Source organism: Corvus brachyrhynchos, unplaced genomic scaffold, assembly GCF_000691975.1.
Source record: "Corvus brachyrhynchos isolate BGI_N302 unplaced genomic scaffold, ASM69197v1 scaffold547, whole genome shotgun sequence".
Lineage (NCBI taxonomy): Eukaryota > Metazoa > Chordata > Aves > Passeriformes > Corvidae > Corvus > Corvus brachyrhynchos.
In genome coordinates, this window is record NW_008239104.1 from 205971 (window position 1) to 228287 (window position 22317).

The following is a 22317-nucleotide window of genomic DNA, read 5'->3' on the forward strand; positions in this document are numbered from 1 at the left end:
GTACTGCTTCTTCAGGTGGCACTGTGCAGCATGTTGTACATTGTGCGGCAAGACCATGGTTGTACAGACACATTTAAGCACGGGGCTGCATTTGCCTCCACAACAGGCTGCCATCTTCCAGGCATCCTCTTCTAGCTATGAGGGTTGGTTTTCTGCACATGCACCCTTCTTTTTGCACCATACCATCTCTTATACTCCATGTGAAGGTCATTTTGGGAACAAACTTGTTCACTTCTTGATGAAAAAGTTAAAAAGTAATGTATAAAAGTGGTAACTTCTGCTTAAGACCTTCCCCTAGGACATACAGGGAAAAATAGAGTATATATTATGAGGTGGACTTAAAATTTTTTTTCTTTCTTTTCCTTTTCATTATTTATTTGATTGTATAGTTCTCCCATTACCATGTCAAGTAAGATTGCAAGCATCTTTCAGGAGCAGCTGTTAGTTTCTTTTGTTCTTGTTTCTTCATTATTTGATTTTCTCTGAGGCCTAGGAAGGTTCAATCGAGATGTGAACTATTAAGATGTACTACAACTTAATTATTTTCTAATATAACCACATTTACAGATAATGCAGCTTGAGAGACAACACAACACTCACTCATAATTACCTTTAGATTCCAATTTGGTATTCCCCAAAACTTTCTTAACCTAAAGACACTTGTAGCAGAAAACCAACAAAGACATCTTAGCAGATCTAGGTGTGATACAGACGCTAGAGTTTCCCATTTATGTGTGATTTTTTGAGTATGCAAAATGGGTGATACCTACTTTTAAAATCCTTTCCAGTCTTATTAGTGGTTTCTTCTATCATTAAGGGTAGTCTCATTCTGTTTCTCTAGAAACTATCATGACACTACATTTATTCCAGCCAAAATACTACAGCATATTGATCTAAAAAAAACCTTTATCTGAAACAGAAGATGTTAATATTACAGGACTGGTTAGAAATGTACAAAATTTCCCAATCTCATTTAATGATATTGACATCTTCCATATTATTTGCTCATGCTTCACTTCTGAAACAAAGACATACCTCATTTGCTGCAAATTAATGATATGTAAGTCAATATGAAAGTTATTGACATGATGACAATATTATTTTAATGTATATTATTTCACATAATGTGATTTCTTTGTCCATAAATCTACTGATAGTGTTATATTTTGACTCATGGCCAGCACTATTCCATTCCAAGAATCTAAAAGACCTTAATGATTTTGGATGGGGATACAAGGAAAGAAACCAAGACTAATTCCCTTGTCAGTAAAATTATAACATTAATATCATCCTTTATTTTTTTAATTGGAGGAGATTAAATCAGTTGAGTTTGTTTGCCATGGGAATTTAGAGGTTGTTTAAATATTTAAGCACACAATTTAAAGGTTGAATGCCCCATGCTCTTGAATAGTTGGCAAAAGAAGTTTGTGGGTTTTTACCTTCTGTCTGTTTACACATGTTCTCTGATTGGGGCAGAAGACGAACAATCCTTATCACTGACATCTGCTTTCTGTACCACTCATTTAGTAGATCACTCTGTGATTCTGCCTCCTGCTAACAGCAGGAGACTTGACTTCCACCATCTACACACTTTCTAGGGAGTACTGCATGTACTGTCTGAAATAAATAATTTGGAATAGGCCATGAATTCTGGGATTCATTGGTGTAAAAACTGAGCAGTTGCTTCAGATGCCCTTTCAGACTCAGTGGAAAAGAAGAGTAGGAGACTAACCTTTGCTTCACATTTCTGCTTCTTCCGGCTAGAGACAAAGTGAACTGCATCCCAACCATGGGGATCACTACCCCAGATGTTGTATTTGACTCCTCAGCATCTCTGGTCTAACACACAGATACTACTTCAAAATTCTGCTGCTGCTCCATCTTTAGTTTTTACAGAATGCATTCTTTTTCCAATCCTTTTACAACTTATGCCACATTATCCTCTCTGGTCTCCTATACACACATACTATATATATCTTCATCTTACAAATTGCTGCTCCCTAAATTCTAGTTTGTTGCCCAGTCTTTTGATCCTATTTTTCCTTGCTGAATGATACAGTACCATATCAAATGTAGGTTTTCAAATATCATTTTCAATACCCACTTTTCTAAATTATTTTCTCTTCCAAAATTCATCCTGCTTCTCATGCTTCATTTATTCTGACAATGTTCCGAAGAGTCTAGATAGTAGCAGAAAAAAATATAGTTTCCTACATAAAGTAAAGTACCTTAAACATGCCTTTTGAGCACCCTATGCTGCTGAAATTTAAGTGTTTTTTGGAGAATGACTTCTACAATGATATGTTCTGTAGTAAGCTGTGCAGATGTGTAAACATGCAATTCATCTCCTTTTCATTTCACCTCTCCTCGGAGTATTTGTTTATTCTTAGCTGATGAATGCCTCTGAGCATGATCCTGTCCTCATATGGCTTTGAAATGGGTAGCCAGTGGGCAGCTTAGCAAGGGACAATGGTGCTAACAACACCTTGCCCTACCTGGTGCCAGAATAGCTATGATCTCTGAGCATTCCTCATTTGAAGGTTACGCTCACATTGTTAGGTAGGATATTCCATGGATGGCATTCGCTGGGAAAATACATTGTCATTGGTAATGTTGCTAGGTACTAGCTCCAGAAGCTCAGTCTGAGCTTTTATTCTTTTCTTTCTCGTCATACTCATATTCCTCACAAAGGTGGGCACAGGGCCCAAGTGATGTTAAGAGCAGAGATGTTTAGCGTATTGACTCACTGTACTGACTCAAATGCCATTACAGATTGAAATGTTGCACACAGGCAAAAGACTTCTTTTAGATTAAGTTTGAGTTTTAGAAGGATTATTGTGTTTATTGATCTGTTGGAGCATGGACTTTCGGTCAAATTTTCTTTGATCTTGGTATTGTTGAAACATAGAGCTTAAAAATTATTTGATCTCTATGTAACTATACCAATAAAACAAATTAACACCATTACAGCACTTCATAATTAATAATAATGTTGTCTTCTCAATAATACTTTAATTTAAGCTTCATTTTAAATTATGTCTTAGGAGTTCAAGGGAAACAGCAAAGAGAGTAAAGATCACATTAAGCCTCTTGTTTCAATGTGTGAGAAGCGTCATTTAAATTTTTCAAGTCAAATCTTGGCATTAGCTAAGGAGAACTTGGCTCTGCTCAAAGAAACAGACTTCTGTCAATGTCAAGAACAATCCTAAAGAGTAAAAACAGTGAACACAGAAGGCTGCACTGAACCTCTGGGTTAGAAACAAACAGTGAACAAAGATTAACATTTATCTGAGCTTTTAATTTGTTTTCACCATTGCAGACATTTTAACATATATGCCATGACTTCATGTTGCTATGTACTCCTTCAGTGGAATAGAAGAGTAACAGAGAAAAGAAATATAAATCCAAGTATATTTTAAATTGAACTTGTGTCTCTGTAGAGAAATCAAAGTATCTATTTTTTAGTATAAATCTTGGAAAACCTCTGCTGTAAAAGTCACAGTCAGACTGTATGTTAACTGTTCAAAAGATTTTGCCAATTCCATAATTCCTCATGTCCTAATTGTGAAGTTCAAAGTACAATTTAGGTGAGAGTGTTATAGCTTTGACTCTAGGAGAAGAGCAGAAAATACAAGATTGTCAGTAAGTTTTTTGTACACTCATCTATGACATGGATGTTTGTGAAAAGTACTGAATTAGAGAATAAAGTTCTCTCCAGAGGGCACTGGGAACACAGTGTAACTGTCTGAGCATCCCCACATAGCCTCAGCAACCCCAATTTGAATGACTGCTTCAATTAAGAAAGCAGATGGTCATTTCTCCATGGTTTACTTCCTACCGGTGCTAGTGCTAAATGAGGCAGGTTTTAACCATAGTTATGTGGTAGAGAAATGGAAATACTAAACTTTATTGCCAAATGTATCTTCTTGTAAAAGTAATACTGCTACTGAAAGTTAGTTGCTGCTGTTGTTTAAAAAAATTAATGGTTATACTATGTGCTTTTGAAGTAGCTAGTTACTCATGAAGTACTTGCAGCTAATTCTTGGAAGGCTGGCTAGTCATACACTGCTGGCTTTAGTCCTTGTTTCCAGCTCCTACATCACATGAAAGACAACTAAAAATACATTAAATACTTCTCCATACAAGCAAGTTTAAAAAATGCTGCAATAATGATAGGTGCTGAAAGTAAAAATGTTGTGTGCAAAGTTATGAAGAGAAGCAAAGGAAATAAAAAGAGATTACAATATTTCTGCTAAAGTGTAGTCTGTGACACAGCAAGAGAAAACCTTGACAACATTCAATTTCAGAATTTCAGCATGTTTTGGATATTCCAAAACTGTATCAGATATTCAAGGTCAATCATAGATCTAACCAATATAATTTGTTACTGTTTGTCCTATGCTTATCCACCTCACTAAAATCAAAACCCATATGCCAAGGAAATAATGTAATGACAGCTATGTTGAGTATCCACAGTAATAAAAGAATAATAACAGAATAACAGTATTAGATGCTTCCTAGATGCTAAATGGTTTATGTGGAAATTTAATAGGCTAAAGGTGCTCCTGTATAAGGCTGGGGGGTGTACTTTATTGGAAATACAAATAAAATGTGCAAACACAAATTAAAAAAATATGTCAACTGTAAGGTTGGAGTTAATTGCAGTTTCTGAAGTTGCTTGCCTGCCTACTGACAACAGTAAATTCATACAGATTTGAATTATATTGAAGATTTATCTCACACTTATTTCATATTCCTGATTTTTATTTATTCTGTAGGCTCACTGTGACTACCAGTTTACGGTTTGGGTTTTTTTGTCTATAGCCTTATTGTTCCCTCAGCTGGGACATTTGTACACTTTTGATAAGAGTAATTCTTATTAAGAACTCAACTGGTGAAATGTATTATGCTGGGGGGCACTGGTATCAAGGATTACTCACCTTAGACCAGTCTCCCATTCTCCAGACGTAGCATTTGGAATAGTCCTCACAGTCCTCCGCCTCTTTAGGTCTTGTGGACAAAACACACTTCTTGCGTGGATTGGTGCACCTCACAGTCCGATGCCGTACTCCCTTACCACACTTTACAGAGCACTGTTGGAAAAAAATGTTTTTCAGATTTCTACAAAATTCACTTACCCCATTTCATCCCCTTCTATATGACTTCTGCTAGGCCAACATAAATATTTCACAGCTTCAGTGATCTACTGACTGCCAACCTTCAATTGCATCAACACCAGCTATATTAAAAAATAAAAACTAACAAAAAATCCTTATGGGACAGAATGATAATTGATTCATTTTTACCTAAAATTAGATCAAGACTTAAGGAAAAAATAGGCTTTAAAATAAGAAAATATCTGAAAAGTTATTATTAAATGGATGCAAAATGTTATAGTAAAAATATTAGACAATCTTTCTTCTTCAAATGAAAAGAAATACAATGATAGAAAATCAAAATAATACTCATAGGAATAAAATATGAAGCAACTTCAGAAAAGCTCTGTTAGTGTCCAACAGGCCTTTTTTGGGAGGGGGAAAAATGTAGAATGGAAAAGTAAATATTCCAAAGCTATGCAAGAATACAAACTGAACTTGAAAATTCAAAGTCACTATATAGACAGCATGTGAAAACTCTCTTCAAGTTGCTCAGAAGGTCCTAATCTATGGGGTTTTTCCATCATTCCCACTTAAATTGCCAAAAATGATGCCATTTCCTTCTCAAAACATTATCACTGCTTTTGATCATCCCACTGCTTGCAGTTCAAAACTCTCCTTTGCCAAGCCGATTATAACCGCAGGAAGCAGTAATGGCTAGCTTCCTACATAATGGTGGTAGTAGGAATGGCCATGGGAAATACCTCGTTCTTCAAAAAATATTTATTGCTTCCAACAAAAACATGCTCACTCATTTCTCATCTCTGAAGTAAAATAAACTGACTAAACAATCCGTGTATTTCTTTTTCTCACCTCTGTAAATGGATGCCTTTCTTCTCACAACCAGCCCTCGCATTATAAAACTGTGTACCACACCAGAAACTGCTGCTATTTACATCTCCTATCTCTACCTTAGCATCTGTTTTTCATCTTTGAAAACATTCCCTATTTGTTAGCTCTTTCTTGGTTGAGGATCAAGGGGTTCTGCTGAGTAGAGCAATCCAAAGAAGGGATTGAACCCACACTCAGAAGCTGCTATTTGTATTTTGATCACAGAGGGATCCATAGCACAGCTTCTAGTATGGGAGGCAATCAGAATTGCCTTTACTCTTCCAATGAAGAAGTTCCAAATAACCCTTTCATCATCATCACCAGATGGCAGTGAGAACAACACTCTTCTTCCTGCATGGTCAGTTAACTTGAGAAGAAATCAAAGATGAAGAAAGCCAAATGGACAAGCACATTTAAAGACCTTAAATTAATAAAGCTTTTTGAAAAATAATTACATTTTGCAGCAATCCTTCAGGATGCAACATATGTGAAATCGTGTTATTTGCAAGCCCATTTGCCTGTTGCTTTGGAGAAAGAGCAGAGAAGAAAGAGGAAGGGAAGAAAATGTCTTTCTTTGCCAGAAGCTCCCCTCAAAGCCTCTCTGAAGCAGGATGGCATCAACTATCAGCTGATCAACATCCCTTGGTACAAAAGTACATCCCAGATGTTCCCACTCTGAGCCCAAGGTCTTGTAGCTTGTAAGTGGTGCCTTAATTCTATCTGCCCCTAGTTACCCACTACTACAGTCAGGACATACTTGATTATACGTGCTTGAGAACTAGCCAGAAGAAACCGTTCCACGACATTAACTAGGTAAAATGTAGTAGTTCTACACAGCTGGTTTTCCTAGTCCCTGAACCCTTTGCCAAATCGTTGCATGAGGACCGTGAAAATCATTAGGCTGAGCTGTGCCACTTGATGCTGAAAAAAACCTTATTTCCAAAAAATACTAAGGCACAAATAACCACTATGGAGTATTTGTATAAATAAATGCAGCACCTCCGACCAGACTCCTGCCTCCCACACAGTCATGCAGTCCTGGCCTTCACAGCGCTGTGCAGAAGCAGGCTTTGGCCCCAGACAATCCCTCTCCCTAGCTCTGATCAGGGTCCCATTTCTGAGCTGCTGTGTGCAGGCTACTTGTCTGTTCTGGGTTCCTTTCCCACATGTCCTTGAACATGGTGTCCATTCTGTCATCATCCATCTGCAAAGAAACACAGGCAATGCAGTAATAAGCAATCAGGAAGGGAAAAATACCATCACATTATCTGGTTCTCTTTGCTCACCACTGTATACACCCAAGACACACTTGCATATTTTCAGCCTCCTCTTACTCTCCTTTTGCTAATGAAGTATTTATTAATCTAACATATATTTCCTCAAATACGGTATTAAAGTACATATAAATTCCTTCTGCAGTCTGCTACCCCTACGTTTTCAAAGAACTTTCCTCTAATTGTAATTCCAATCAGAAAACTTTCAAAATATACATACATTTTAAAGATGACAGATCCTTGATCAGCCTGCTTGTTTTACTCTATATGTCTATCTATGTCAAGTGTATGCCATGCATGTAAAGTCCAGCATTCCTTGAAAATACTCTGTTGCAAGAAAGAATCACTCAAGTGTGAAAGACTCATTGCTCTGGAGAAAGCACAAAAGCCCACAATTCTTCATGTTCTTCAGAGTCAGGCCTAACTCAGGGTGCATAGTTTAAATCACAGCAACAAGGAAGGCTGATGCAGTTGGCAAAGCCCACATACCTGGAGAGCAGTTGTTCTAGAACATAATTTTCCCCAGATGGTCTGTAGATCCAGATTATGGCCATGTGCCCTTAAAAATCAAACAGTTCTGCTCCTGATGCAGTACACAAGCATATTCAAGGAAACTTAGTTTGCAAGGAGAGTTCTTAAGAAACTGAGATTTAATAAATTTGTTTCAACCTTCTGGCATGCATTTGTAGCAAGAAAATAAAACATTTAACTAAGGGGTTTTTTGTTATCTGTCCATATATATAATTTTAAAATCATAGCCTGTCAAGATAATGAAGTAGACTTTAAGGTATTTCTTCAAATGCCAATAGCAAATAAGTAGTTATGCAAGTGTATGCTTCAGTAACATTTCTGTTGAAAGCTAATAATTTTTTGTAATGATCACTTACAGTGTATTAAAAACTGGATCATTAAGGATCATTAAATCTTTCTACATTTCTCAGCACAGCATCTCTGAGTTTCAATTAGCAACATTTTAAATTTTTCACTTAAGAAGCTGGAAAAAACACAGAATGTTGAAAATTTATGGTAGACAATGCCTCAGAAAAAGACTAGATTATTCCATTTCTGTCCATTAAGTGAACAGTAATGTTAATAAAATAAAACAAAGGTGTTTTCAAATATGCATATAATGAAATATAAATAATCCCTTCAAAGGGTAATGCCCTAGTTTGGGAAAGTACAAATGTAAGTGGTTTTGTCTTACTTAAAATGTATCCCACTTTGCATTTTACCAATTTCAGTGCATCATTTCCAAGAAAACTGTGTCTTCTAGTTCACTTTACATACTTTCTTCAACAGTATTTGCATTTAATTTATTTTTGGATTGTGTTGTTTAAAAATGCCATCTACCTGTCCTCCAGATGACTGCAGTAGACTGGTCCCAGTGCTTACTCCTGGAGGTGCTAGCCAGCTCTTGCTAGCTGGTCTCCCCTCCCTGAAAGGTGTGGACTTGCTCTAACATGCTTTAAACAAGTCCATGCGATTCTTGAGGACTTCCTCAAGTCATAGCTCTTAGCTACCAAATGGAACCTCTCTGAAATGGGCCACTGTGCTGGCAGGGTCAGGCAGCGCAAGGAGCAGGCTGCCAGTTCAGCTGCAGGGACACCAGTGGGTGGTGAGCTTTGCCTGGCACGGGCTGCACACGGTGCTGCCTCCTGCCTCTTCCAGTGTTCAGCCATCAGAGTCTAGTTCAGCCTATTTATTGATCCACATACAAGGGTGAGAGGAAGGAGAGGAGCAAGGGGCAGGTTCTCTATACTTCAAGTTGCTTAAATGTAGAAACAGCGATTAACAGCAGTTATTTATTTATTTATTTATTTACTATTTATTTATTTATTTACTATTTAGTGTACCCAGAGTTTAACAAGAGCTTTTAAGAAGCAGAGCCTTGATTGAAAAAACACCCACTAAAGTATATCATTAATTAAGAGCATGGGATTAAATCCCTTATACATCTTTATATAAACAGCATTTAAATTTCAGTTTTGTAGCACAGGTCAGTCTGTCAGAACAGTTTCTGAGGAAAGTAATGAATCACTTTATTGAATAAGAACTGATTTAGGCATGGTGCTTAAGGACTCTCTTTCATTACAAAACGCATTATAACATTTTGGATGAATGTATTAACTGCACATTCATTGCCAGAAGCAGTCCACTTTGAGATTTTTACATCTAGATACTACAGTTTAATTTAACCAAATCACTATTACCTGGTCTGGCAGGGCTGTTCATTGCACTTGCGGATCTGTGGTTCAGGTTTTGTTAAATATTTGCACTTCTTGTTGTCCACAAGACTGATATTCTTGTTCATAATCTTTGTGCAAGAGACTGTTGTCTTTCTTTCACCTAGTGAAAAAAGAAGCAGGTATGTGAGGAAACTGAGAATATGCAACTTTGTTAAAGGAAGGACACAGATACAGCTATTTCATATACAGTTTGGCTAAAATAACTGCAAAACCAGTATAAGAAATTCAAAGCTAGCAGGGAGCCTGAAAGAAATCCTACAGTTTGTAGACAACATTTTGAGTTTCTCACCTTGTCTTTGAACACCACCATCAACAGAGTTTTTCTGCTTTACTCCTGCAACTAGTTACAGGCCAAACCCTTACTCTTACTGGAATAATTTTCTTTCTCAACCACTGAAACCCCAGAGCTGAGCAAAGCTTACAGAAAGTTACAAAGAAAAGTATGGTTGTTAATTACTCCATAAGATGAGGAAAGAAATGACAAATTGTGGCAGGCACTCAGATGAAGGGAATCAGCACATGCATCCTTCAATGGGGAGCCTGCACTATTTCTCATGAACTAAAGAGGCCTGATGACCTGATCTGCAGGGTAATCATTTAGGAAGCTGAGTATGGTAGCAGAGATCCAGTGCATGCTCTGTACAGAATTCTTGTCCTGATGGGTGGCCTGGAGCCTGGTGTCTCTTGAACATTGAAGCATTAGAAATTAAAATTTAATGTAATACTGACCACAAGCAGAAACTTGTAATTAGACTGGAGCCTAAATTTTAGAAAACTAGCAATCCTTGAATTCAGGATTTCAGTTAGTAGAAAATAGGCTCATTACCATTTGCTCCTATGGTTACTTTTTAACACAGTCTGGAAGTTTACTGGCAAAGGGGCTGCGTGCATAAGCAGGGCAAGCTTAAGCATGAACATTCACCAGAGGTCAAAAATGAGCCTGTGGATGGAGCAGTTAAGTTATAAATGCACATTATGTGCGTGATTACAGCTGACATTTTACACAGTGCTTGTGTACGTGAGAGCACATGCAACTAATCTATCATATCACAGCATTTGAAAAGTTTGACAATTCTTTCTGTGTATTCGTATTCTCTACCACATGAAGAAAACTTTTCTGCAACACAGGAGGTCGCAGACCAGTTACATATATAAACATACACAAAACCACATTGGCTTCATCAATAATTTTATCCTGACACATACTTTGAGCATTTAAACAAAACTATTGATAGTTTTTATATTATTTATTTGGATTAATTAAAATATTGATGCTAAATTTTAATCATAAATAGTTAGGGTAAAAGCTGCAGTATTTTAATTTCATTATTGCTTGATATTTAGGGAAGAAACTGAAAGAAGAGAGAAAATAGTTTTGTCTAAAGTAAGAAAAATCTTCCAGTAGTATTTCAGAATATTTGCAGTAAGAATACCTCCTATGGAATTTCGTAATAACTCAGCTATTTTAGACAATAACATAAAATGAAGGCCAGTTACAACAGAAAAAAAAAGATAAACATTAGAGTAAAACATTTAAATATTTATTTAAGCATTAATGTAGAATAAATTACTGACATACTTCATTTTAAGATTTCTGCAGATGATAGGTAACTTCAGAAATATTTGGGGCAATAATGACAGATTGTAGTTGCATTAAAAGTATTCTAAAAAGCCATCAGGAAATTGTAAAAAGTGTGAATTCAGAAGTAAACAGGAATGCACTTTCAAGAATCAGAGGATGCTACTAGCACCATGTACAAAATACCTACTAGGGAAGAAGCTTTCTTACCAAACCACAGAAAGCATGTTTATGGAAACTACAGCAATCTTTCATGACACCAGGATTGTTCACAGAGTCAGAGGAGCTAGAACACTGTGTTCCTTATGCTGCTGTTATTAGAAAGAAAAGCATTTCCAGGTTTTCCTATTCAATCACAACGTACATGGCAGTTTTCAGAATTGTTGATCAGAGCAACCATGACTGTCAAGATTGTAAGCACGAAAGACAGGTATCAAAAAACAGGACAGTGTTCACAGGCTGACTAATTGCACAAGGTATGAACAGATCACTGTACATTGCTTTCATTAAAAATAAGAAGTGTTTTTCCAGTGTAATTATAATTTTAAATAACATCTTCTAGAAAACAGTTTTAAAGATTTTTGTTACATCAATACTGTTCATATTCCAATATTTGTTTTCAGAATCATATTTTGTTCTTCCAAAATCACATTTTTTATGGTTAATAAACATAGGAAAAATATCACATAAGCATACTAGTATCTGCTGTTGTAATATTTGTTCCATATGTTTCTGGATCATCCTCAACCTATGTTAATAACAGTACTTATTTGATCTGAGACTGGGATTCAGCTTTTCTGTGGTTTGAAATGTCTCTTACAGATCATTTATCTTCAGTAGTTCCAAATACAGAGTGGAATGCACTTTCTATTCTTGTTCTAGCTCTTGCACTTGTATTTCTTCTTGGAAACTGTCCTGAATTTGCTTGTTAGTCTAGATTTTGCTCCTTCATTACCATCTTTTGCTACTTTTTATATTTAGTCTGAATCTTTTCCTACAGTTATCACAGTTTTTTTAATGCATTTAGGAAGCATGAGACTGATGTACGGCCACATTGTATGGAATCATACAAGCCACAATGAGGATATTAGTATTAAATATACAACACTGACCATCAGAATTGTAAATATATATAAACACACAGTGTTTATACATATAGGTGCATATTGCATAACACATTTGCAATGTATATATATATATGCATATTGTATACACATATGCGTTTTTGATACGCATCTCTGTGTGTGTGTGTGTGTTTGTACATTTTTCTCTTATTTTACCTCCTCCACATACAGCATCACAGTCCTCCCAGGTAGAATGTGTCCACATGAAAAGGGGCTCTGGTACTTTAGAGCTCTGATTTTCAGGGAGAGGATCCAGCGGGATTGTGTACTCATAGTGTAAACCATAGCTTTGGTCATGGAAGAGCAGCACCTGCAAGACACAAATAAGGAAAGCCTTCCTACATACACAGACACTATGGAAGACAAACTCCAAACTGCAAGGAGATAATCTTGAAAAGCACAACAGAGTGACTTGATGCTCTATTGCCTTTCAGTCCTCCTGATGGATTTGCTGGAAGAAATTAATTAGAGTATCCAAATCAAGGCAATGTGAAAAAATATTTTGCTTTATTAAGAAAATTCCTTTAATTTAGAGGATTTGAATTGTGAAGTACTCCCCCATCATGTCTCCCTCTTTCTTTATGGTGGCTATTAACTTTTCCTCTCCTAAACTGAAATGCATCAAAACTCAACTTTTCCATGGAGAACTTGGGGATTGTAATTCTGAAATGGTGATGCTGTGCTATAGTCAGCCAGGATTAAAACAGTCTGAAATTAATTTGAATCTCTCTCCTTAGCTGGCACATCAGCTTTTTATGACATTTGTAGGAATGCTGAGACCTTCAATCCTGCCTCAACAACATAAAGATTGTTCTTGGATTTAAATGCATTTTTTTACAAGCAGGCTGACAGACCTCTCTCTCTCTCTCTCTCTCTCCTTACCACCATCCCCTTCCCACTTTTGTAGATATATATGTAAAAACAAAAGTAGGTATATCTTACATATATCTCATTATCCTCAGCAGTCTGGAAAAAATATTAGTTACTATTCTATATCATAGGAATCAAGTAAAAAACCCGAATTGTCATACCAGTAAATGTAAAGGTGATGTTGTGGGACCTTTGGCTGATATTTTCTCCCAGAGACCTCTCCGAACATAATGGACTGTGGTCCCAGCAATATTGAATGTTCCAGAATGCTCTATCTTCCAATCACTATTGATTGACTGTTTTCCAGCATCCCGAAGAGCTGCAAAATATATTAAAAAAGCCCAGTATAAAAGGTGCCTGTTCAGTAGTGATTTTCTTCTCCTCTCACTTCCTGTTTGGATAATTTAAAAAGTAGTTGAAATTCACCTAACTCTGATTGCAAATATATTTATGGATCCTACTGTACATGAACTTCAATTGGTATATACCTCAGAAACACCTTCTGGAGGGAATGCCTGGCAAAACCATGTTTAACATTTAACATTACTTGAAGTTAGCAACAGTGTTTTAATGACTAAAAAGACTGACAGGCTCCAACATAATTCAAAATTTGAACACTGAATTAATTTAAGGCAAAGGGAACTATTCTGTATTCCTAGGGTGGTCATTTCTATAATCCATAAAAGCACGGGAAACACAATTTTCACATGAGACTCTTCAAGATTTGTGGAACTAGGCTAAAACTTAAAAAAAAGAAAAAATTCTAGCTCCAAATTCTTTCCTAATAACTACACTTGCCTTTTCTGCACCTTGGAAAACGATAAGACTTTATACACCAATTACCACGTAATTGGGTGCTTCTAACAAGTAGTAAAAGCTTGCTCTTTTTGGCTCATTTCTCATGCTAACCTAATTTACATCTAAAAACATTATCAAGCCACGTAAGATGTATTTCATACACTGAGAGCAAAGGATTTTACATTAGTAAATGGAATAGATTCTTCTGTGAATGATTTGTAATTTTATTTTGTTTTACTTTATTTTATTTTGTTCCAATCAGTTCTGAATAGTCTTGTGAAGTAGAATATACTTGAAGTCACCTTCTGGACAAGAAGTTTTACACGTTTGTCTTCATTGAAATTGCATGTTTGGCATGAGATTGTTGTAAGACAACCTCCACATGTTCCAAAATTTCCCTTTTTAAAGTTGTAAGTTAATGTGAGTCACTCCTGTAATCATGTCCTCTCCTATTCATATTTATACTGTTATGTTTTGTTTCTACGGGAAACAATGGCAACAGGCCTACGGACTGGCAGGAATCCAACTGAATAAGACACCACTGATGTGTACCACTGCAGCACAGTGTAATAAATGTTAAGACTATAAAATCCATTAACACTGTATAAGTCTTGTACTAAAAAAAGTGATTCTAAAAGATTTAAAAATTGGTATTTTAGGTTTAAACATTCAATTGTTAACGGTAATTAAGCTCCATTTAGTGTTCAAACTGTAGGAGCTAATCCTCTTCTCAGTGGAGAAATTAAAAAAATGTACTCGAATGTGCCAAGGTCCAGCCGGGTCATGCTGCTCAGATGGAGCAGCATCCTCTCCCCAGAGAGCAGCAGAGATCATTCTGTCTGGTCTTTAAAATTAACGTGTGTGCCATAGCTTGCAGACATGTGCAGGAAACTGAAATTCCAGCTCCAGAATACAAAAATATGCCAGATCTTGAATTTTCTGCTTTCAGATTCCTCATATGAGTCACTGGTCTTAGACAAAGTCAGAAAGCGTGTCCTCAAGACTTAAATTTGGACTTGGATTCAGGCAGTGCAGCTTCTGTTCTTGACTCTGTCACACCCCATTTTGTAAGCAAGTTCACTGAGTTTTATTCCATACCACACACATATTCCTATTCTTCTTAACTTTTGACAGAGGAGGTTGCCCTGTACAAAGTAACCCAAAACAGGAAGAACATTCAGCACACAAGTGTATCCTCTCTCAGGTAATTCAAGCAATACACGTACAACTGAAAAGACAACAAAAGAACACTTGGACTGGGAAAGCCTACCACAACTGTAACCACAACCACAATTTCAGTGCTAAACCAAGGGGACTAATTACAACTGTGTCTCTGTAGAGCATAAAACAGCCGTCATAACAATGGCATTTAAGTGATGTTGATGAGTGGAATGTATTTTTTAATTACTGTACCAGGGCTATACATTCTTCCAAGTTAAATGAGGTGCAAGAGGCTACACAGCCAGAAAGATACAATAATTCACAGTTTAGCTATTGCATCTCCAAATGCTCAGTGGGGAGTAACAGTGCCCTGGTTCTGCTCCTCCACTTGGTATATCAGTACCTACTAACCCTTTTTTTTCTATGAACAAATCATTCTACTGTATTAACTTACTGAATTTTGTGGGTTTTTTTGTCTAAAATATAGTCATACTTTCCAAAAAAATATCAAAATAATGCCATTCTGACTGATCCCTACTTTTCAGTAGAAAATGTAAAAGATACCTGAAATTCAATTCTAACTGAAAGTCCATTCACTGATATTTTTTGTTAAGGAAGTAATTGTTTCACTTCCATTCAGGTTATCAGGTGTCCCTTCAAGCCATCTTAAGAACATTAAGACTTGAGATTCGAGTAACTTTTTGAAAACTACAGCAGGCCTAAGCTTGACTGATCGGTAGTTGCCAGTGTCCTCTTTATCATCCTCTTCAAAAATGGTGCAATAGTCCCTTTTCTCCAATCACTGGGAACTTCACTGGGCTGCCATGACTTTTCAAATATACTTGAGAGTGACTTGATAACTACATTAGCCAGTTCCCTCAGGACCAGAGGATGCATCTCATTAGGTCCCATATATTTGCGTATGTTCAGGTTCCTTGGCTGGTCTCAAACCTGATCTATGATGGGAGGAACTTCATTCCACCATTCCCTGCCCTGATGCTGAGTTTACCACTCAAGCTGAGGCAAAAATCTGCTAAGCACTGCAGCCTTCTCCATGACCATCATCATTAGTTCTTCCTGTCCTATTTTTCAGTGTGTGTTGTGGGTGTGTATATCTTCTTTACTATTCCCTTTCTGACTAAAAACCTGTAGAAACCCTTAATAATCTCCCCATTCCTTGCAAAATTCAGCTCTACCTGTACCCTAGTCTTCCTGAACATATCCCCACATACATGAGCAGCATGCCTGTATACTTCCCAGCATATATGTCCCTGGTTCCACTGCCTATGCATTCCCTTCTTCCACTTCAGTTTGACCAAGAGGTACTTACTCAACCCTGCTAGTCTCCTGCCTTCCTTGCCCAATTTCTTATATGTTGGAATCAAGAGGTCTTGCAATGCAGGAAAAATTATTATCCTTAATTGTTATTAAAAATTATTATCCTAAATATTTAAAGAGCTTCTAGCTCTGTTTTGCTCCTGTACACTCAAGGGCAGTTTCCCAGGGGGTACCAGCTATCAGTTCCTTAGACAACTGGAAGTTTGTTCTCATAACATTCAGAGTCCTGGCTTTAGTCTTCATCTGGCCCGTATCCCTAAAATCATGAATTCCAGCAGAGCGTGATCATTGCAGATTAGGCTGCCACCAAACTTGACCTCTCTAAATAGTTCATCTGTGTTGGGAAGCAACCAACAAGGTCCAGGAACACTATTACTCTGGTCTATCACTTTGATTAAAAAATTATCCTCAATACACTCCAAGAGTCTCCTGGACTGCTTACACCTTGGTGTGATGTTTTTCCAGCAGACATCAGGTAACTGAAATCACCAAGCCAGATCAGAGTCTGTAAGCATGATGATTGATGAAGCTGAAGTAAGAGCACTTCATCAGCAGACTCCTCTTGGTTAGGCAGCCTGTTGTAACCCCCAACAAAAAAGTCTCCTTTGTTGGCCTGGCATGTAATTTTTACCCATAGGCTTTCAACCATTTTCTGTGGTCCTCTATATATGAAAAGAAAACATGTTTAGTCTCAGTGGACTCTGGTCTCTGCTTTGCTTTCAGGGGCCAGGTTCTCAACTGGCTTCCCTTGAAATCTGAAATTACACTGTCTGCAAAGATTACACAGATTTGGTTTCAGGGTGTTTTTAAACTATTCATATTGTCAGAAATGAGGGATTCAAAATTTTTCAGACACCATCTTCTTTCCCACACCCTCCTGTCTCAAAATGTGACCCAACATGCTTTTTTTTAACTAGGAAGCATTTCATAAAAGAAATCACATGGAACACAGCACACCTATAGGCTGGATGCCTAAAAGAGCATTGGCAATTACAATCTCATATTGTGTTACACTGCAGAACTGAAGGGTCTATATCCCTGAGGTAGCTTGATCATATATTTGAGAATAATGACACAGGTAATCCACTTCTTTAGTTCAGCTGAAAATGAATCTTTTCTCTCATTTCTGATTAGCACAAAAAAAAATTCCATGGTTTAGACTGTAAGTAATTTCTATAGTTGTATTCCACTAACTAATCACATTAATTCATTGTAAAGCCTGGACCTGTTGTGCCATCACTCAAGTGTCTCATGAATGAGCTCTGTAATTTCAAAGCCTAGGACTTCTAAGACAGAAATATTTTAATTATCTTATACCATAGGAATGTAGATAATGCTTGAAAAAACTTTTTATAGCTGTTCTTAAAATGGTTTTTTAAGTATCTGATAGTGAAACAATCTCAAAAACAGTGTTATTACTGCTAGTTTAGTCTTTGAAAATAAATAATGAAATTATTTCTAAAAATAATAATTTGTAATTCAAAAATTGGTACATTTATGCTTTAGGAAATATTCTTGACTTAAACAAACACTCCCCACCCACTGTACTGCTACATATAATTACCACTCCAGAATACTGTACTGATAAAAGAAGGATCACAAACTCTTGTGCTTTTTCCAATATAATTTCAGCGGGGAGGAATACCCAGTTTGACTGTATCCCTGCTTCTGCTTCTCCACAGATGAGAAGAGATAGGACAGTTGTCAACAGGTCAATTAGTTCAGCAAACGCAGTTGCAAGTTTTACCTTGCCTTTTCCTCTGCTACGCCAGAGCTCCTGTTACTGTGGTGGATGTTGATATACTTCAGACAAAGAAGACATCTGCTCTGACTATTTGCTTCAACAACACAATTATCCAGTGATGCTACTAATGTGGGCTGTAGTTTTACTAATCAATTTAGCAAAACCATTGCAGTTTCCAGATCATAGTGACTCTGTTTCCTGACCATCAAGTAAATTCAAAGAAGGGCACTGTATTTTGACTCCTTCTGTATTTGACCTGTGCTGTACAACAATGATCAAATCTTCCTTCAGCTAAAATTGCTTTCTAAGCAACAGCTATTAGTGTATGCTGGAACACATTGTGTTTACACTTTATCTCCAGTTACACAATTATTAGTTGTATAGTGAGCTGTATTATTTCCAGACCTTAATCCTAAAATGTGTTTAGGACAATTAGTAAAACAGAAATAGTGCTGGCCTGTATTGACTAATTTCAAGTACAGAACCAAGTATCGTGCCACATAAAATTAACATAAAGAACTGTACGATGGAAAACCAATCAGAAACATGAAATAATTTAATCTGCATTACATTTCACATTTTTAACCACAGTATTGTGAAGAATATTGTTTCTACAACTAAAGACCTAAGCTTTCTCCCCAAAACTTTCATTATGTAATGCCTATTCAAAAACTACTCCTTTTCAATTCAGATTCTGATGCTTTCAGAATAAATTACCTACAAATGAAGAAATTTTAAATACCTTTTGCTAGTTAAAAAAACCGCCAAAATGGTGCAACAGCACAGGTTTTAATTCAAGGTGTGGCAACAGACCTCTTAATGGGTCCCCATAAAAGCTTACCAAAAAAAATAAGGCGTAAGGCTCAAGAAAAGATATTGCAGAGAATACTGGCTGATCCTCAGTCAGACCTAAACCACTAAAATTAATGAAAATAAAATTACAGTAACAAGCAACTAGGAGCTAATTGGCAACTTTCACAAATGAGCATCATGACTGACATTATTTCACGAGCATAAAAACCATTTCACTCTTTTTGCCTTTTGTATGGTAAGGGATAAATTAGTTTGCTACTCATAAAGAAGGAATAAATTTCCCTAAATGCAATGTCAGCAACTATATATTTATTTATGCACTATTCAAAAAACAGAAAATAATAGTATTTCTATTCTCTACATATGTTAATAGAAAGACAAACTTCATTTATTGTTTCAACACTCTTACCTATCCAAGTCCGTGGTTCACTGGGGAACAATTAAATATTCCAGATCTCAAAACCTCCTGCAAAGGCGCAGGCCTCAGACAAATCAGCAGTCATCCATTGATAACCTAGACTCTCCTAATTAAAATCCACCCTCTTCAACATTCTCTCAGTTGAAGTAACTAAGAATAGTGACCAGACCAGGGAATTTTTCATAACATTGTCCTGTTTCTCATACCATGCCTCTCTCAATTTAAATTTAAGCACTGCACAAAACAACACCAATTACGATATTTCATATATTCCCTTAAACCCTGTAACAATAATGGTAACAAAGTGTACTCTCCTACACAACTTCTTTAGACCTCATTAAAAGAGAAACACTTTTTTTTTAATCAATGAAAGACAATTTCACTTAAATGGAAAAAAAAAAAGAAAAAAATCACTGTGATTAAGTTTGCCTATTAGAAGATTTAGACAATTCAAAATAGTGCAAAGAAATACTTTTCTGCTTTTTCAGTCTAATTTTAGAACTTCTGTTCGACTTTTTTAGGGAACTGCTGTATGTTGCCCAGAGTGTGTCTTGTGTCTTGAGCACACATGATTTCATGTTTGAGCACAAAATTCTTTCCAGTAGTTTTAATGTGCTTCTCATATGAAAAATTAAAAATGCGCAAGTATGCACAGAAATTTTTTTGCATAATCTAAATAGTCTTTGAAATGTTCTCTAAAAAAGATGAGATAAAAGTTCAGAAGAAGACCTATATGAAAACTGGTTCTGTAATAATTCTTTCCATTCCTTAGACAAGTTCTTCACAGATCTACTTTTCTACTCAGAGTTTTGTTCAATCACAAAGGCATGTTTAGCTAGCACATTTCAGTGTTGAGTAAAACAGGACATTAACACTAAAGCATATATAACGTTTACCTAAATAACTGTGAGCTGGTTTTTCTTCCACAACTTTGATTCTCCTTGCTCCTGCAGGTATCACCAAAGCTTCCACGTAACCTAAACATGAAATCAGATGTCCCAAGTTAAACAGAAAATCTGAAAAGCATAGAAAACTACATCTTGCACATTTCCTCATTTTTTTCTCCCCTATTTTGTTTTTTCAATGTAGGAAGTTATAATTTATAAACCAATATTTTGAGGATTCTTGCAAAATTGAAAAAGAAGCTATGGACCTGTGCCTTACACGTAATATATATATACAACGCTACACAATTAAAAGAGCATAGCACAGTAAAACATAACAAGAACTAGTGAGGCTGGGAGATTGGGGCTGGAGCAGGTGAAGTTATCACTGGCTAGGTAGTTCTGTGTCACCATGACCACCAGATGACAAAAAAAGAATTCCAGCTTCACTCAGCATCTAAAGACAAATGGTATAGCACTAAAATCTAAGCATCCTCCTACTGCTTGGTATTTAGTTTGTGTTATATATTTTTGTTCCATCTCCTTCTTCTTGATTAAACATATTCAAACCCTGTCATGATAGGGTTTGAAATCTACTTATTAATTTTTAGCTTCAAATTGACATTGCTTCCTGATAGTGTGGGACTAAGAGAGGATGTTGAACAATCCCTTTTAAGTAAAAAATGGTGAAAAGGCAATATAGGTGGAAACCACTGTGCAGGAAGGAATGTCATAAATAAATAAACCCATGTTTTAGATTATCCAGGTGAACTTCACAAAAGGAAAAATATTCCCATCTTTTATTATGTGTAGCTATGTGATATTCTACAACAAAATACTTAGCATTTGCAACACTTTTTCAATAATCCTGAAACATGAAAATTAAAGCAGCATCTTTCATTTCTGTAAGACCTAATAACACCTTCTAAGTATTGCTTACAGCTTCTTAAGAAGGAAAATAACTTACACAGGTGTTAAGATGGCAATACCACAATATTGAGGGTTGACACAGCACCTTGACAAAACTTTAAAGTGTGTAGATATTCACATTAGCAGCTCCACATTCAATAGAAGAGACCTGACATAATGTGATTTTATTAGCAGGAACCTTCTTTGCTGGTTTTTTTGTATCTTGTAGTCCTCCAGACTCATCTGGGGTTTGGGATTGCTGCTTTGCCTTACATTCAGCTTGAGAGGGCCAGACATAAACATTTGAAGACTATGCCTAACTTTCCCCTCTTGCCTAAAGTACTATACTTCAGTCTAAAATCCACTGAAATCCTCTATTTTTCAAAGATATGCTGTCTGCTTCTAATTACAGTATTTTTTGATGTGATTTACTTACCACCTTTAAATTCTGCACATTTTCTACTCAAGAAACTGGAATTGTAATGGCAAACAAACGCTGATAGTTGGTCAAATGCTGTTTCAAAGGAAAGACTTGTATTCATAGTGCAAGGTGCACATTATTAGGATTTCAATTCTCTACTCTGTCAACATTATTGTGCTGGAGTCAGTAAGTTATTCTCATTCACAGGACAGATCACAGCAGCATGTGGATAGTTCATGTTCATTCTGCGTCATAAAATCTGTTGGCTTTTTGAGATACTATTAGTATAAAACAATGAGTAATGAAGAGGTATTAGACTTCTTCACTTACTTAGCTTTATGATCTGTCACTGCCTGGCTCAGTTTAATAACATTACTCTAGGTAACAAATCATAATTTGGATCTTTATTTTGAAGAATACTAAATGAATCTAAACATGAAAAGAATTTACAGTTCCTTTATTTGCTAAAGATTTAAATCTAATTTCTCATATTCCTTAAAAATTAGGCTCTTCTATGAAATAGAGTGTTTCTTAATGAAAGATATTTCCTTCATCTTGCAATTGAAATAATGTGCAATAATTTTGCAACAAATTTTAAAATATTTATGCAGTCTTATCTTCAATGTCTTATCTTTAAAAATCTAGGTCTACAGTTCTTTTGAGGATCTGCAAAGTTTTAAGAAATATAGTTTTTTAATTTCCCAATGCTCAAAGTAATCAACAAGCCACTGGTTTCCTTAGTATTTGAAAT

At 36.2% G+C, this 22317-nt stretch overlaps 1 protein-coding gene across 1 annotated transcript in view; it reads right to left on the reverse strand.

Moving 5' to 3' along the window:
* The window catches only part of ADAMTS19 (ADAM metallopeptidase with thrombospondin type 1 motif 19), a 145055-nt gene that overhangs the window by 15807 nt on the left and 106931 nt on the right, over positions 1–22317 (reverse strand). The window contains exons 18-23 of the mRNA XM_017739345.1: positions 20249–20329; positions 13242–13399; positions 12367–12520; positions 9472–9607; positions 6987–7191; positions 4941–5093 (exon numbers count right to left, since the gene is read on the reverse strand). Coding sequence (XP_017594834.1) covers positions 4941–5093; positions 6987–7191; positions 9472–9607; positions 12367–12520; positions 13242–13399; positions 20249–20329 — 887 coding nt within the window. The remainder of the gene's footprint in view (positions 1–4940; positions 5094–6986; positions 7192–9471; positions 9608–12366; positions 12521–13241; positions 13400–20248; positions 20330–22317) is intronic.